Source organism: Colius striatus, chromosome 2 (assembly GCF_028858725.1).
Source record: "Colius striatus isolate bColStr4 chromosome 2, bColStr4.1.hap1, whole genome shotgun sequence".
Classification (NCBI taxonomy): domain Eukaryota; kingdom Metazoa; phylum Chordata; class Aves; order Coliiformes; family Coliidae; genus Colius; species Colius striatus.
In genome coordinates, this window is record NC_084760.1 from 91105919 (window position 1) to 91123276 (window position 17358).

Below are 17358 nucleotides of genomic sequence, written 5' to 3' on the forward strand. Positions count from 1 at the left end.
TCATCCATCTTTCAATCATTTAATAAAAGGTGTATCTAAAAAATTACCTGATTTAAGACACAAATGCATAATTACAGAAGGGTGTTTGTTTTAGAGGCTATCTGGGAAGCAAGTTCTCCCGTAGACTTTGTTGTTATTTTGGGAGTCTTCTCTTCCAGTTCTAAAAAAACCCTATAAATATACTTGTTATTTACATCTAAACCTCGACATTTAAACATCATAGATGAAAACAAAGACAAAAAGAACTGAGGAAAGGGCTGTCTTACTTTATGCCATACAGTTTGAAAAGACAGATCAATTCTTAAAATGTTTCCTGATTTACATTAATTCGTGCAAGAACTGTCAAGCAAGAGAATGCTGTTTTCACTTCTGTTGCTGCCAGCAGAATCAAACAGACTGCAGGATCGAGCTTTTCATTATACTAACATATAGACTAATTTATACAATACAAACTTACATCAGGAAGGTATAAAATATATTCATTCACCCAATAATCTGTTCAAAATGGGTAACTACAAATCTAGAAATGTGCTACTTGAAACACAATCAGTGTTTCAGTAAATATCATTTTCCACACAGCAAAATATCCTGCTGTGTGTTTTAATATTCATTGATTTAATGTAATCATCCTTATTAATAACGAGTTGGCTGCTTTCAAGCCAGCCTTACAAGGAGGTCCTGGTATTTTCCCAGCCCAGGCACAAAAATCAATTTGCCCTTTCTGTTAAGGTATCGCTGAGGTAAAGACACCACTATTTTACAACGGTGTCCTGATGAATAAGTGAATAAAATAGTCTTCCCAGGTCACACAGACTACTGAAAGGCTCTTTTTGACAGCAAAACGCATTTGAAAGCTTCTGGATCTGATCTGCATAGCCAGTGAGGCTAGGTACTACATTCAGTGTGGATTAGGTAGTGGGTCTCCTCTCCCAGAAACCTGGAGAGCGTGCCTGACCAAAATCCAGTGCTGTTGACACAGCACTTCATCTTGTTTTCCTTAGAGTACCTTTGTGTACCTTCAAAAAGAGCAAGCAGCAAAAAGATAATGAAACTGCTTCTCTACATACACTTCAAAATACACCTTTGGGATGGGAGGAGGAGAAGCAGGGCAGAGGTGAGGACTTAGACCTTTAAAAAGAATAAACAAGAAATAATTGAGACTAAACCAGGAAAAACTATCTCTGTAATTTTTTTTAAAGCTCCCTCTAAGTGATAATACTGCATATAAAATTTTAAAGGGACTTTCTTAATTAACACAATATTTAATGGTGTTTTAATAATAGAACTGAGGAATTCTAACTGTTCATAACAAATACATTAGCTTCTTTATTCAGCATGAATAATGACAGACACTCAGTGTTGAAGATACTGCTATCACCCCACACAATGATGAATTGAGACCATTCTGCTGTTAGGTGAAAAAGAATAAAAATTTTTAAAAACTGAGTTATACAATCACAACAGTGAAGAAGATTAATGTTACTTGGATGTCTGCCTGCATTTCCATTTGCAAGAAGCAGTACAGACAACATTAGTATTTCTTTGTTTTCATGACAAATCTAATCTTTAGCATACTTATCTGTGATTAGGCTAGGACTCCAGTACTACTAGTAGAGAAGCAAAACCAGCTTCTGCTCTGTCAATCATACAGGAGTCAATCAAGAAAACAATGCAAGTCAAAACTCCCGAGTGCTCCCCTTTCCCCTTATACACTTTTGATGTCATTCACAAGCCCCACTGGACAGAAGCACACGCGTTATTGTTAAACATGAACTGTCTACACAAAAAGGGGTTTTAAGGAACAGTAAAACATCTCTACTAAAGTCCTTTTTAAATATACAGTACTTCAACCCAGTACAGTCACTAACTGGCCACAGGGCTTCCAGGAGACGGCTCACTTCAGCAGAAAAGGCCAGAGTTTCACTCCCAGTGCCACTGGCCATACCTGCAAGCATCAGTGCAGACAGCAGTACACCTTATACACCCTAACAATAGAAATTCACACACAGTTTGATAAGGAACTGGGTTAGGTCGTACCAGAAAAATCTGAGATGACTGCAACATGCTTCATACTAATCTTTATCTCAGAGGGGTTTAAGAGTCTTTTGGTTTACAGCCAAAGCATTGAAATCTTTTTGCCACATAAACTTCAGCTACAACCACCGGTGACCTCCCCCCCTCTTCCTAGCCAGGACACTTTTGTTCTATGAAAACATGATACAGAAGAGAGGGAACTGCCTACAGCCGTGTGCTGCTCAGCTGTGATTTGCTATCAGATGCATCATGATTTTTCACTTTTTTAATGCTATCCTCTGCCAGTGGGTACTCAATAGAGATTTCAATATCATTTTTACTTGAACCATTGTCTTTATGCGGCCCCAAATGGCAACTATCATTTTTCTCAGCATAGCCATTAGTTTTAGCCAGGGGAGTCTCCCGCTGACTGCAGCACAGCTGAGAGTCACAAGCTTTTGAGATGCAGGGTGAGCTGCACAGTAGCAGGGAGGTCTTGTTGTCAATGTACTCAGGCTGGATGGTCACAGAATGGATGCCTGCTTCATGGAAAACCTTCCGTATTTGATAAGCAGCATCTTGGTAATCAGCAGAGGTTTGACACTTGACATGAAGAGTAGCAATATTCTTCCCACCTGCCAGCTCCCAAACATGCACCTCGTGAAGGCTGCTAACACCTGGTACACGAGCTAGTCTGTCAGCTGGAAGACACAAGAGAAAGACATTAGAGGCTTTGGTGAACTGGGACAGCAGTCTCCAAACTGTCTTTTAAAGAGAGTCATACTTTGTAAAATATGTCTACTCCCAGTCACCTTCAGCTCAGCCTGCAGATGACCACATGAGCAGGCCACTCTTCCTTTTGGGTTCATCTGTCCCTCAGACTCCCTAATGATCATTTACCAGCTGTTCATAGAAGCAATGTTACAGCACCACTTGCCTTGCCTTGCACTGCATCTTCTGGATTCTTTAGCCCTGAGCATGGTGAAATTCCAGAAATAACCAATGCTACCCCGTAATTAATCAGTGTGAACAACGCCAGATTGCTACAAAATTAACCAACCTTTAATGGAAATTTCTAAGCTGTCTTGGAAGCCTTTCAGAAGACATCACCACAGTGCTAGGAAATATCATAATTCAATGTTGTTTATTTCACTAACACCCCACACAAAGCATTAACAGCTCAAGACCTGGTATTTTTGATGTATTGTCAGAGTACCACATTCTCAAAATACATACTTTAACTAATCCAGAGAGATTTGAGTCATGTTGCTAGGACACAGGCATGTGATTATTTCTCACAGTTCTTGAGAATTTAGAGCTGTTATGAGTAAATAATCCAAATATGTCATTCCAGAAATAACATATGCATAGAAATATATAATTAAAATTAATAACATTTCAACAACAAATTCAACTTACTCAGTAGTTGCATATTAACACCTTTGGGAACCATCTGCAACAAAATAATTGAGGTCTCCTTGATAAGTGGGAATGCAGAAGACAAGACGATAAACACCATAATTATGGTCAGGCTTGGATCAATGTAGCACTGCCAGTTACATGGAGCATTTCCCAAGGGAAGTACATGAAAAATCGTAGCAGCAATTACCACGACCACAGATCCAAGTGCATCTCCCATAACATGCAAAAGAACACCTGAAACAAACGGTACAATTTCTATTAGTGGTTTTAGTTTGAGTTGTTTTTTTCCAGGGAGGGAGGAGAGTAATGCTGCATTTTTCAAGTCTGTTCTACTTGACATGAAAAATGCAATATTCCAGGCATTAACATCGTAATCAAAGTTTTCAATAGCAGCTTTCAGAACAGAATAGCAAGGAAAACAGTGACTCTGAACCACAGCTGCTTAAATGGGATGCATTATTAAACATGTAGGGTATGCTAGCAACTGTGATCCAACTGCAATGCCATGGCAACGTAAAACGTGTTTGCTTAAATGCCTGCAGGTTTTTAAGAGATCCTGACACATTAAATCTCAGTTCTCAATCAAAAATTGATTACTAAATATATATGTTCTGCCCTGGAAGCTAAGACAGTCATGGATCACCACCAGTAACAGTTATGCACCTCCATCAGCTTCTGTGACACTGTTGAAATCTGAAAAATTACCTAAGCGAAACCTACGTCCATTCCTGTGGCTCCAAATTCCCACAAACGGCAAATTTTGCATCAAGCTTGATACCTAGTCATATTAAATCTTGTCCTATCAACACTACTAGCCCTCAGACCCAAAAAAAACCAAAAGCCAGATTATGGTTTGAGAGTGAGTCACATGGATGGCACAGTTTAATGGGTGTCCGGACTACTCCCAAGTTGAGAGGAGTTCTGAGTACCACTTTTTACATCAACAGATACGTTTTCTGCACAAAATGATACAAAACAGGCTCTTGTAATAACACATTTTAGCTGCCCTTTCGACTACTTGATATAAAGTTACAATAAGAGAAGCAAAAAGGAGTTCTTAACTTGTTCTTGTATTTTTTTTACTACTTCACATAAGTCTCCCTCTTCCTATGGTTGCTCAGACACACTCCAGTTTTGCCAGTCTTTACTGTTCAGAGGTTTCATTCCAACCCATGCCTAATCCATAATACCTTCAAATATATGAAGTTAATTTCTTTGCCAATACTTTTTCCTCTGAGTTTGTGAGAGAATAAACCAGACCATCTCCTTTTAATATCCCTATGACAAGCTCTTTCAAGACCTTCATTTTCAGTTTAATCATTCCTTTGGGCTGGAGAAGCTGTATAAGGCTCCCTCTGAAACTCATTAACAACTCAGCAAAGAGTTTTGATTCTTTGATTATGCTAGACACTGGATTAGACCTCAAGCTGTGCCCATGCTGCTGTTCCTTGCCAGCTCTGTGAACAAACATTGATTTTCCATATAAGAAATGAAGGCAATAACCACTGGAGTTCCTCTAAAACACTTGGGTCAGATAAGAAAGTACAAGCATCTAGAAAGTCCAGCTCTTTCTGTTGGAGTCAGGCATGTTCTGCCCCTTTTGGCAAACTCCCACAGGGTTTTACTCCTCCTAACAGTGTTGCAGTGTTTCCTTTTCATTTACAAATAATCCCAATTCAGCATGGGCTATCAGCTATTGCACTAACAAGAGGGAAAGGCAGGATGTAATTGCCAAGGCAACCAACTAGAGAGCACAGCCTAAAAAGACCAGGAAAATGTCTCCGAAAGTCTTTTTTTTTAAAACTAAGAAAAAAAATGTTAAGAATGTAATAATTTTGATAAATTACGAATTGATAATGCATAATTCAGAAAATGCTTACTTTGGAATACCAATAACTAATATGTATTTCTTGATTATACATCATGAGAGCTTTGACAGAAATGAACCCATTTCCCCAAAAGCTACAGCTATAAGATAGAACTGAAAATTAATTTTTCATAAACAAAGTCAGTATGGCAAGAGTACAGGTAATGCAGTTTTCCAACATCTCCATATGATCAAGAAGTAAAAACAAAGTGAGTTTGATTTTCCTGCTCCAATAATCTTACTACTATAATGCCATAACATCCAGTGACAAGTTTCTAGACATTCAGGATAGTGTTGTGGCTCTAGCACACTGTTTTATCTCCAAAGACACATCTGTGTAACTCAAAAAACATTTTTAAAAGAAAAGTAGACAGAGACACAAACGAGAAAAGCCTCATGTGTCTGACTGCCCTATAGATCTCTTAAGCTGAATTCACATGATGCCAATTTAGAAGACTTTGGAGAAGTATTAGATACTGACAGGTGCCCATAAGAAGCCTGAAACTACCATTCTGTTTCAGCTTTCTGACAAGCTTTTGGCTTTGCTCAGAATAGGTATGTATATGTGTAGGCACATCAACACCTTTACAGAGAGGAAGACAAACACTTGATCAATTTATTCTTAGAAGCAGCTATACTGTTTCATTCTACAGATACCCAGAGACCAGCTGAACGACAAGGTAAGGATGACTGATCCTGTAACAGACTCTCTTAGAGACAGGTCCACAGTTCAAGGACCTGGCAAAACACATAGCTGAAGCACAAGCTTCAGTACCTTTGTCCTCATGCTGACAACAAAACATTTATCAACATCAGGATTTAAAGAAGCTCTGTTTTCCCCCCAAAAGCATTTGAAAGTTGAAAACTGTTCAACTACTATAGTAGTGACACTCAAAGAAGTGCCTCATAGCTACTTGCTTTACCTTCCTGGAAGGCCTCTAGCAACTTGACCTTAGTACAGCAGGCTTTGCCTCCTTTCCAAAATGTTCATCTGCACTCTTTTAAAGAATTAAAACCAAAACGTGAGCACATTCAGAGTCAATTCGGTACCACACTATTTTTTTATCATCTATGCTATTTCATACAAGCATAACCTTTCTGCTAAAGATAGCTGGGACCATGCACATCTAGTCCTAGGCTTTTGCTCCATTTCTTATTGATATGTTAAAAATACATATATAATGGAAACTAGGAAGTGTTTTAAGTTAAAATAATATTAGCAGTATACTCCCATACTGTACCTCTGATGTTCAAGGCTTCAGACTTTTTCTCTTTTTTCTGCTCAGGCCCCTCTTCAGGGCTTTTTTGGTCATTTGGTGAATCACCTGCATTCAAAGAAGAAACGCTGTGTTGTGTATAAGTTCTACAAACAGAAAAAACATCAACCTTCTCAAAACCAACTTATTTCAAAGATAACAAGAATAAAACCAAGCCAACACATTTTCCACGCAGCTCGCTGAGCAACGTCTCCTTCCCTCCTCCCAAGCAGACACCCAGTAGCCCAGTGTAAAGTACAAAGTGAAAGAGCTGGCGGGTTTACGAATTAGGTTAAAGAAATTCCCCAGTGCCCACAAGTGAGTTTGGGGTTCTGAAAGGGCCCAGAGTGTGGGTCCAGCAGCTTGGCGGGTTCGCAGGACAAACAGGAGGTACAAAAGGACCGGGAGGGATGAGGATGGGCGCAAAGGGTGGGGAGAGGCAAGGGACGGCAGGGGAAGGTAGGGTGGCAAGGCGGCGAGGCTGCAGCCGAAAGGCACCTGCTTCATCCGTCGAGGTGCCGCTGGGCACGACCGGCGGCGCGGCGGGGTCGGGCGAGCGGCGGCGCCGGCAGCAGGAGCCCCAGTCCTGGAAGACGAGGAGCCCCACGAGGTTGACGGCGAGGCCGAGGGTGCCAACGACGAGCACCAACTGGGCGTCATCGATGGGCTCGGGCCGGGCGAGGCGCAGGATGGCCTCCACTAAGATGGTGAAGCAGAGGGCGGTGAGGAAGACAGCGTTGCTCAGGGCCCCCACCGCCTCGGCGCGGCTGTAACCGTATGTGGCGCGGGGGCCCCGGCGGCTGCGCCGGGCGATGCGCCCCGTGGAGAGGCCCACGCAAAGGGAGATGAGGTCCGAAAGCATGTTGAAGGAGTCAGACACCAGCGCGATGGAGTTGCCTAGGTAGCCCGACACCAGCTCGGCCACGAAGAAGCCGGCGGTGAGCACCAGCATGAAGATGAGGCGGCACGTCTTCCCCGAGTACCGCCCCATGGCGACGGCCGGTCCCACCGGCGCCCCTCTCTCCGCACTACCGCCGGATCATGCCCCGCTACCAACCCGCACCCGCCGCCACCGCACCGCCCTTTAACACCGCCGCTCCGCGCCCGGCCCGGCTCCGCCCGCCCGCCCTGCCCCGCGGGGAAGGCGCCGGCCGCCCGCACCGCCCCGCACCGCACCGCCCCCCGACACCGCCAAACACAGGCACCGACACCGGCAGACACCGCCGCCGCGCTCTCGGGTGGGGATCTGCGGGAAACGCCCCCCGCCCCGACGCGCACGGGTGATTAAAAACGACCGTGGGCGATACGAAATGATTCAAATACGAAACAAATAGGATATGAAAGGGTGGTGGGGAGGCGCAAACCCTCTCCAGTCGGCAGAGCCATCCCGACAGGAAACAAAAGGCTATCCTGCGCGTTCTCCAAGACACCAGGTTTCACCAAAGACAGACAAATCCGGCGACGGATCCAATAATTATACTCTTTTGGTGCTTTCTTGGTGGCGTAAGTGCCAAATCAAAGGACAGAGTGCCATCTACTGAAACAGGTAACTTCCTGTTGCTACCTTTTTAAAAACTTCTGTCAAAATAGTACCCAAGTGCGTGTGAATCTGTCATCAACCTATGAAAAAAGATAATTTCATTCATTCTTTTAACCTACAGAATAGTCTACATGAAGCATAGTAAGAGAGAAAACCCGTCTTGTGTCGGTAGGTTTGGGATGGGGTGGGTTTTTTTAATGACATTTTGTAGGAAAGTGACGCCCTTGCATGCAAATGGAAAAAGGACAGAGTCAGACTGCTAATACAGAACTTTGAGATGATGGGAGCAACTCAGTAATCAAAGGAGGTGCTGGGAAGTTAAGTCATCCTCAACCACAGGCTTTTCCATTACAGAACAGAACCCCAAAAATAATAAGTAAAAGGCATAAGACCTAAAGAAAATAATGCCCTTTAAATTATACCCTGCAAGAGTCTGGAGTATTTCAGTTACAAGAAGAGGTGCACCAGTGCTGGGTTTACTGCTTCAGCAACTACAATTCACACTGAAGTAACACATCAGACATTTCACCCCATCAGGCAAAGAATACATCACTATCAGATAAATCAGTGAGGCCAGGGACCACTGTCACGACCTTCCTACTAAAGGTGGTGTTACCTACAACCAGAAATTCATTAAAGGCCTCAGGAATTTCTTCTTTATTCTACCTATGAAGCAATTGCATTGTTCTTGATGTTAATTGAGTTTGATCCCTTGCTTAAATACATCTTTTAAATGAGGCCTTTCAATTCCACCTACATTCAGTGTATACAACCAAAGCCTTTCCTGCATATAACTCAAGATGTATCTTAACCTCTGGAGTGGACTTCAGTAGGCATTCAGGGGATAACCTCCTGTGTATCTGCAAGGATTAACACCCAGAACTCCCAATTCACTGGAGGTTCTTGTGCATGTCCTTTACACACTCAATGCTCAAGCATTGAAAATACCTGCAAAATAATTGCAATATTCCTGCAATTAACAAATGCATACAAACAAACCTTAACCGTATAGACAAACATAACAGTGGGAAGAGACAGCATTACTTGCATTGACACCCATTTCAGCTCTATAATTACATCTAGCAGCATAAGATGGTAGGTTTTAAATAGCTGGGCCATATAAAAAGCAGCATGATGTAGGTACAATTAAAAGAAGAAAAATGCATCATTTATAGGACGCTAAGTAGTCTATTACATATAAACTTTAAAATGAAAGACTAAATATTCTTTATTGTAATTAATGATAGAAACTTATGCCTCTGGCACTTCACTTACAATCAAAAAATATCATTGAAGCCCAGCTCATTGCTCCTGCATAGACTGAAAAGTATTTCCAGGGGTTATAATAGATAATATTATAATGTTATAGTACAGTGGCTAGAACATCATTAATCCTCCTGTGCAAAATATACATCACTTCTCTCAGGAAAAAAAAAGTGTCATAACCCTGAACTCACTTCAAAACCATAAAAATATCACCATTAATTTGAAGAAATAACACTAAAAATATTATTTTCAGCCAATAAGGCTGTGACTACGTCCTTTGACACGGATCACAATTACAGGTGACTCACTAAAGTCAGAGGTAGTACGTGTTCAGAGCTTCATCTCTGAAGCTGTGTTCGTGACCCACTGATTCTTCCTTCTTCTGCCTGTTGAGGCACAGCAAAGCTGCTGAATTTCTCCTTCTGTCCTTTCCCAGTATCCCCTCATATTTGATTCATTTTTGTTATCTGAACGTTTAGCAAACCTTTTTATGGAACTGCTTATTCTCTCCCGCTTTCTTTTTCTTATCTTCCAACCACTTGTTTATCCACACAAGGGTCTTCCCCTTCACACTATGGCTACTCAGAAAGCCTCTTGGAAATCCAAGCTTTTGCTCACCCCACTACGCACTCGAGCCTGCCTGTCCCTCCTTATCTGGGTCACACTATCACTCCAAGACAAGCAACTCCTAAAACCATCATTTGAACAAAGCTGCACTAATCATTCTTGTTCAGCAAGTTGTCACTTTCAATAACAAGAATAATTAATTTATCTCTGTCTTCAGAATAAAGCAGTGTGTTATCCCCGTAGCTCTTTTGCACCTTGATCTTCTTCTGTAGTCCAAAAGAAAGTCTTGGTCCTTCGTAAGGCATTGACCCCATTAACAGGGTTTTCTCTCAGGCTTTTCCCACCTTGCAGGCACTAACACTCTGCTTGCACTGATCCACTTACAGTATCAGAATGCTTGATCTCAAATCCTTTTAGGAAGGAGCTGTGTTTCTGACTGTTTTGCAATGTGATTAGCATCTTGGGTGTTTGACACTGACTGCAGACATTCAACAATATGTTACACTTCGACTTACTCATCCAGTACTGAGATTGCCTGAACAAGGTATATACTATTAAATAAAACAAACTAAATATCCCAGTCTCTCTGGTTATGCTGAGCTGAACAAGTGCTTCTTAGGAGGTCTAGAAAAGGCTGTCCAACACCTTATTTTTATTCATTATTTGCCAACTACTACTGTTTCAGCTACAATACTGCTAGAAAAAGCTGTTCTTAGAATTTCCTCATCCTAATCAGGAGCAGGAATTGATAAAATTCTTATTAACTGATAAAATTTTTGCAAACAAGACCGCTTTCCTTCTGAACCCCAAAGATGCAAAGTGCTCCTGTAAGCTTCAAGATTTATGTGTATCAACTTTTTAAAGTTCTCAGCACAGCAGTTATTAACACTTAGCCATCAAGAGTCATGCCTTCTAGCCAATAGGCTTTCCCCAACTGTGACCATAAGGGGATGCCTAGGTAACAGTAAGAGCAGGGTAAGTATATATGATACTTTCCCATAATACTTGTCTGTCTTTCAAATATTTTCAGCTCAAACAAATTTCTGAGCTAGGTATCTGTATTTAGTAGCCTTGAATGGATTTCTCTTCCATGTACTAGATGTAGATTTCAATTTGGCAACATGTTCCACACGTGTTCTACTCAAGATATGAAGAACTACCTCTTTCTCTTTGTATTGAACCTGGATTCTTGTACTTTAAAGTATACTCATTCTTTTATCAGAGGACAGAATAAACACCTAACAACTACTGACTTTCCTTATCACATCCTTGGTTTTGCAGACTTCTGTCACACCCTTCTTAAGTTATCTCTTTTCAAGGTGACAGGATAAACTACAAAGTTGTTCCTTGCAGAGAAGCCATTGCCATCCTTTGAAAACAAGCTACACTATGTTGCTATGAAATATGACAACAGTAACAGTGGTAACAATGGTAATTTTCTTCCACCGATAAATGAAGAATGAAAATAATCATAGCCTTGTGGTGTTATAGAATTTGGATAGTAAAAAAACCATGAAAATAAATCAGTAATTATAAACTCTATAATTAAGAGAGATCATTCTTCACCCTGATTATCAAAGTCCTGGAAGGGATTACTTTTTAACCTATCATAAAAATGATTTACAAATGATATACCAGGAATTATCTGTAAGACACTAGAGAATGAAAGAAACAGATGGCCAGACATCACTGTATGTGATAAGAGAGTCATGCCTCTTTAAGACTGTGGGAAGAAAACACTACATTTACACTAAAAAGCCGATTCTGACCCTAGGCACATTTCATTTAAAGGCAGCATCCCAGAGCCTGAAATGTGATGAGTGGGGATCTTTAAGCTTCATTCCAACAAGACCTGGTGACAGCCCTGAAGGGTCTTGTATAGCTTGTTTCTTTAAATTAGAAATACTGGGCCAAATTTATGGCAAATCTAAATTGAAACAATCTATTCTGCCACAAATAAATATGACTACAAAATTAATCACAAAATCAACACCAACCAACGGACCTTGTTGTAGAAGACAGTTAGTACAAGAGTATTCTGTTTGCAGGTGGTTTGTTTCTGTTTGCTCAGTTTGTTTTTATCTCCCTCTCATTCTGCTCAGAACAATACCTGCAAGGGAAAGATGTCATTTCTGGGCATACACTGAAAGCTAGAGCTGGTAAATCAGTTCATTAGGTTTGCTTCAACCTGGGAAGCAGAAGTTAGCCTTCCAGAAAGAGTTACACAGTCTGAGTGAAAACTTTATCAGCGTCCTTGACATAGTACAGAGGTGAATGTTCTGGGCTTTTTTAAACACAGCTGTGACTCTTCGTGAGAGTTCTGAAACTGTCCCAGCGACAGACTGCAGGCTGGCCAGACACAGAGAATGGATTTTTTGTGCCTCTCCAAAGAGGGCTAGAGTACACTGGTAGGTAATTCTGAAATTATAAGCCTGTGGGATTATTTAGTTACTAGCATGGAATTTGTCTTTTTTGGTAGATTTTTTTTTCTATTTTAAGTCAGTTGTTCAGTTTGTTAGTTACAAACTACCATTCCCTGCTTTTAATATCTGGCATGAAGAAACCTTTTTCATAGTTTAAGACATGTCCAGTCAGTATCTGCTCCAGCACCTGGATAGTGCTTCCCAGAATATTTCAACTACTTGATAGTTCATCTTTGCAAAAGTATAGGTCTGTTAAGTTTCCCGTATAGATGTATATGTGTCTATATACACGTACCCATATAACCTTTTCCTACTGGGAGGTAGCACAGCATGTTGCAAAAACATGAAGAGAAAGCCACTCACTGATTTCATCATTGTATATTACATTCCGGCCTATTTCAAAACCTTGACTTTCCATCCCAGCAGCGTTTCTAGACTGAAGCTGATATCAAACCTATGCCTGTAGCAAACTCTCTGCAGAATAGCAATCCAAATAAAACAATTGTAGTTAACGTATAAAACATGTGGGCTTTAAAAAACCCCATTGTATTGAAACTGTTTATGACTTTGAACTCAGTTATCTTTCAGTCCTTTTATTTCCTTACAGCTCACCACAGATAATGTGATGTTACTCAGTCTGTCTATGCCTTCATTATGAAATTAGTTCAAGGTTGAGGGCAAATTCAGTTACCCAAAGTTCAGTGGTATTGGTACTGTTGGAATCTAGATTCAGAACTTTTGATCTTACCTTTATGCTGTTGCATAAACCATTTGGGGATGCTTTGCTTGCTTTACTTACAAGCTTAAAATTTTCATTCCACACTTTCCACTTTGTCTAACAAATGGCCCCAAAACATTTGCTCTTACTTGTTTTGATGAAAAGAGTTATCATTGAAAACTATGGGGGGAAATTAAAAGTCTCTCCGTTGCATTATCTTCGGAGGTTTCTTTTAAGAATCATAAAATCACAGAATGGTAGGGTTGGAAGGGACCTTTAGAGATCTTCTACTCCAACTCCCCTGCAGAAGCAGGGTCACCTAGATCAGGTCACGTAGGAACATGTCCAGGCGGGTCTTGAAGACCTCCAAGGAAAGAGACTCCATAACCCCTCTGGGCAGCCTGTGCCAGGGCTCCATCACCCTCACAGTGAAATAGTTTTTTCTTATATTTAAGTGGAACTTTTTGTGTTACAGCTTCATCCCATTACCCCTTGTCCTGTTGCTATGCACAACAGAAAAAAGGGATGCCTCAACCTCCTGACACCCACCATTTAGATATTTGTAAATATTAATAAGATCTCCCCTCCACAGAATGGTAGGGACCTCTGGAGATCATTTAGTCCAGCCCCCAAAAACTAAAATCAGATCTGACTAAAATTTAGTGAAGCATATTGCTGAGTAAGCTTTCAGTCCCTTCCCCTCTGTCTTGTCTTTGTTAAGGACTCTGGATTAGAGCTTCAGCTAATATAAATTATCACAGATCTAATTACCTTTGGGGCAGCTGCTCAGAAAAGCTTTGGAAGAATTTGATGAGGATGATTTGGCACACTATTAAACTAAAGACCTTCAGGAAAGACAGTTGCTCAGTCTGAGATATCTGGTAAGCAAATTATTTTGAGAGTTTCTCAAAGCCAGCCAAAACCAGAACACCTTTATATTCCATTTGAGAGGACTATGTCCACTAATGCTGTAGAAATCAATGCCAGAATATCTAAATATTTGGTTAGCGTAGGCTTTGGTTATCTCCATGTCAATATACTAACACCTCTGGGATTTATGGAAATAAACATATAAAGTCCATTTCTGGATACGATGTTATCAGGCATTTGGGAGCTGGATACCACAGTGCACAGTGCCTGTGTAGGCAGCATAAATCTATGAGGATGGTATGGTATGATTGAAGCAACTATTTGTTGGTAAACCCCGGTGGTGTGCATTTGATAGTCATCTGTCTATGAATGCAGTCAGGGGATGAACTGGCAAGAAGCATTTACTGAAGGGTTGGTGCTTTCGAGGGAAAAATAGTGTCAGCCTGGCAACAACACAGTGAAAACAGAGGTAAACTAGAGGCAGAAATGTTAATCTTGAGGAAAAGCTTTCAGGCTTTTCACGTGTGAAAGGCATAGAAAGCCAGAGGTTTGTTGTTATAGATGTTGAACCCAGGGTTCCTTCTCATTCCATAAAAATGTCTTCAAGCCATCAGACTGGAATAGCCTGGCACCCTTTCAGCAATACATTTGAGAGAGAAACCTCTTCACACCAAGAAACTTATTTTTCTCAAATCCAGGTGAATTAAATGATCATTAAATTCTTCACACTGACAATCTAAGAAACCGATATCCTTTGCTCTGGGTCTCTAATCCCCAGAGCACTTTGCTCTCTTACAGTATTGATTGTTGAGTCTGTTGAATTAGAGAGGCACTACAAAAACCATTACTTTTCAATACCTGCACAGTTTTGCTCACCAGGTCTCCACTGGGAAGGTCTATGACATCAAGATACAAGTCAAGCAGCCACTTATCTGCTCATTTTGGCCTATAAATTTTCTCTCTTCACCTGGGACTAGTATCTTTGCAAGAGATGTTTAAAATTTGAGTTCAGAATATTACAGCAATAAAGCTTTCCCAAGTCACTCAGTCAGTTAAAACTAGAGCTTCTCTTCATTCACACATGCATACCCCAAATCTCTCCTACTTACAAAAGCCTGGGAAAAAAAAAAACCCAAAGTCTCACAGCAAGCCTAAGAATAAACTAACTCACACTTCATAAGGTCAGGAGGAGACAAAATGTATGTTTTCCATTTGTGGGAACGACTGCTAGCTTACATGCCACCTCTTATCTAAGAAGCAGGCTGCTGTTGCACAGTGAAACAAGAGAATCAAGACCCAAGAGCTTTACCACATAAAAAGCATATATACATGCCTGCTAAATTGCACCTACCAGAGTATAAAAGAGAGACTTGGCTGCTAACGCAGAACAAGTGAACTCATTGAACTCTGTGAACTGTGTGAAGACCATGAAGTCTCTCAGAAGATTAGGGCTGTTTCTCACAGCCCCAGCCATTATATGGGTGGCTCAGTATCAAACAGGTTGTGTTAGGTCACATCTTCATTTCCTACTTCCCCCCCATCTCCCTGTAAAGATCACACGATGACAGAACAAGTGTTTTCTTCATGTTAAGCCTTTATTCATTTTCTCAAGACAAACAACAGAGTATTGCTATCATTGGAGTAATGTGGTGCTCTTCAAACTGATCCCCCTAGCAGTTTAAAACTTTGTATAAATGAGTAGAAGAGACAGTAGCACTGAACTACTTAAACAAGAGTAAGCTGATCCCTCTGTGCAGTAAAATAGGCTTCTGTATTTTTATCACTGACTATGAAGGGTATGATCACCACCAAGGGCCACCCAGATGATCAGGGGAATGGAACATCTTTCATATGAGGACAGGCTGTGAGAACTGGGGCTGTTTAGTCTGGAGAAGAGGAGACTGAGGGGAGATCTTATTAACATTTACAAATATCTAAAGGGTGGGTGTCAGGAGGTTGGGACATCCCTTTTTTCTATAGTAGCTAGTAACAGGACAAGGGGTAATGGGATGAAGCTGGAACACAAAAAGTTCCACTTAAATAAAAGAAAAACCTATTTCACTGTTGGGGTGAGGGAGCCCTGGCACAGGCTGCCCAGAGGGGTTGTGGAGTCTCCTTCCCTGGAAGTCTTCAAGACCCGCCTGGACATGTTCCTATGCGACCTGATCTAGGTGACCCTGCTTCTGCAGGGGTGTTGGACTAGATGATCTCTAAAGGTCCCTTCCAGTCCTACCATTCTATGATTCTATGATCAATATTAAATTTTCTGATATTTATTATAAAAGCCTGGTTTTTTTCCAGCTTCTTATTACTTTGCCATAGCCTTCATTTTTTTGTGCCAAAATTTTCTACATAAGATACAAGACCTCAAAGTTGTCAGAAAATTCTGGCTAAAGCCGCTCCATCGTTTCCAACAGCAACAGTAAGAAAAGCGTTTTGTGAATGTTAACTTCTGCCAAGTTACTTAGGGAAGCTTTAATATTTCTTTATTTTAACAAGTATTTCCTGGATTTTAAGTCAAAGCAATAACTATACTGTGCTGCCCACCACACTGCTGTGGATATCCCAGCTGGCCCAAGTATCTTCACACGGCACTTCCTTTAGAGAGTGTAGACATATTTTATACCTGTAATAGCTGTGTTGGGACAGCATCAAAAGAAAGAACAGGGGCATATCCTCCCTGTACTCTTGCTGACCTTCCTTCTTAGTCCTAACATAGCGTGGGGAACTACACTGTCTGAATCAAGTGCAAAGATAGATCTAGAGAGCAGAGAGACCTTAATTTAAACTGGTAGGAGAAGGGTGCTTACAGCTGGCAGAGGGGACAGACAGGAATTTGATTGATATAGAAAGTGAGAGAGAGGCAAAGGGGGAGAGCAGTAGATGAAGACTTTGGGAGTCAGACACAGAGCAAAAGGGCAGAAAGAATCAGAAAAAAAAGAGGAGGAGGAACAGAAGAGTAAGGGGTGAGAGGCAAAACAAACCCAGATGATGGGTGGAGGGAGGGAAGCTGGATCTACCTGAGGTGGCAACTTGGAAAAACTACATTTATACTTGCTCACCAAGAATATTCATACTAAGTTGAGAACTTGAAGCGTGGATGCTGCAATGAGCTAAATGAGGAGTACAGAAGTAAAACAAGGGAAAAGCATGGAAAGGTGGGTTGGTGCCTGTGAACACCACCCTCTGTGTGCACTGGATCTCAGACCTGGCTAGTAATGCTCGTTGTAGGCATAGCTCGCTCTGCTGCTGCTGTCAGCACCATCCAGGAAAGCCACTGGCTAATTTTTCCATCCCTGACAGTAGCCTATGCAACAGAGGAATGAGGTGAACTGTAGACTGTTGCAATTAATCATGGCACTAATACACATGGAAGAATTTGCTTCATTGTGATTTAGGTGTTCCCACTGCCCTCA

The 17358-nt window shown here is 41.2% G+C and overlaps 1 protein-coding gene across 1 annotated transcript; it reads right to left on the reverse strand.

Moving 5' to 3' along the window:
• Positions 1 to 1452: 1452 nt before the first annotated feature.
• SLC30A10 (solute carrier family 30 member 10) lies at positions 1453 to 7568 on the reverse strand. The gene is made up of 4 exons (XM_061991448.1): positions 7057 to 7568; positions 6544 to 6627; positions 3433 to 3669; positions 1453 to 2714 (listed from the first exon to the last, which is right to left on the reverse strand). The coding sequence occupies exons 1-4, from the start codon at positions 7547 to 7549 to the stop codon at positions 2239 to 2241; spliced, it is 1290 nt and encodes a 429-aa protein (XP_061847432.1). The 5' UTR covers positions 7550 to 7568; the 3' UTR covers positions 1453 to 2238.
• Positions 7569 to 17358: the final 9790 nt, after the last annotated feature.

Coding starts and splice junctions, on each gene's coding strand:
- SLC30A10 (XM_061991448.1), bottom strand. CDS start 7,549: ATGGGGCGGTACTCGGGGAAGACGTGCCGCCTCATCTTCATGCTGGTG. Junction 6,628..7,056: donor CACCTCGACGGATGAAGCAG/GTGCCTTTCGGC, acceptor CTTTGAATGCAG/GTGATTCACCAAATGACCAA. Junction 2,715..3,432: donor TGTTAATATGCAACTACTGA/GTAAGTTGAATT, acceptor TGTGTCTTCCAG/CTGACAGACTAGCTCGTGTA.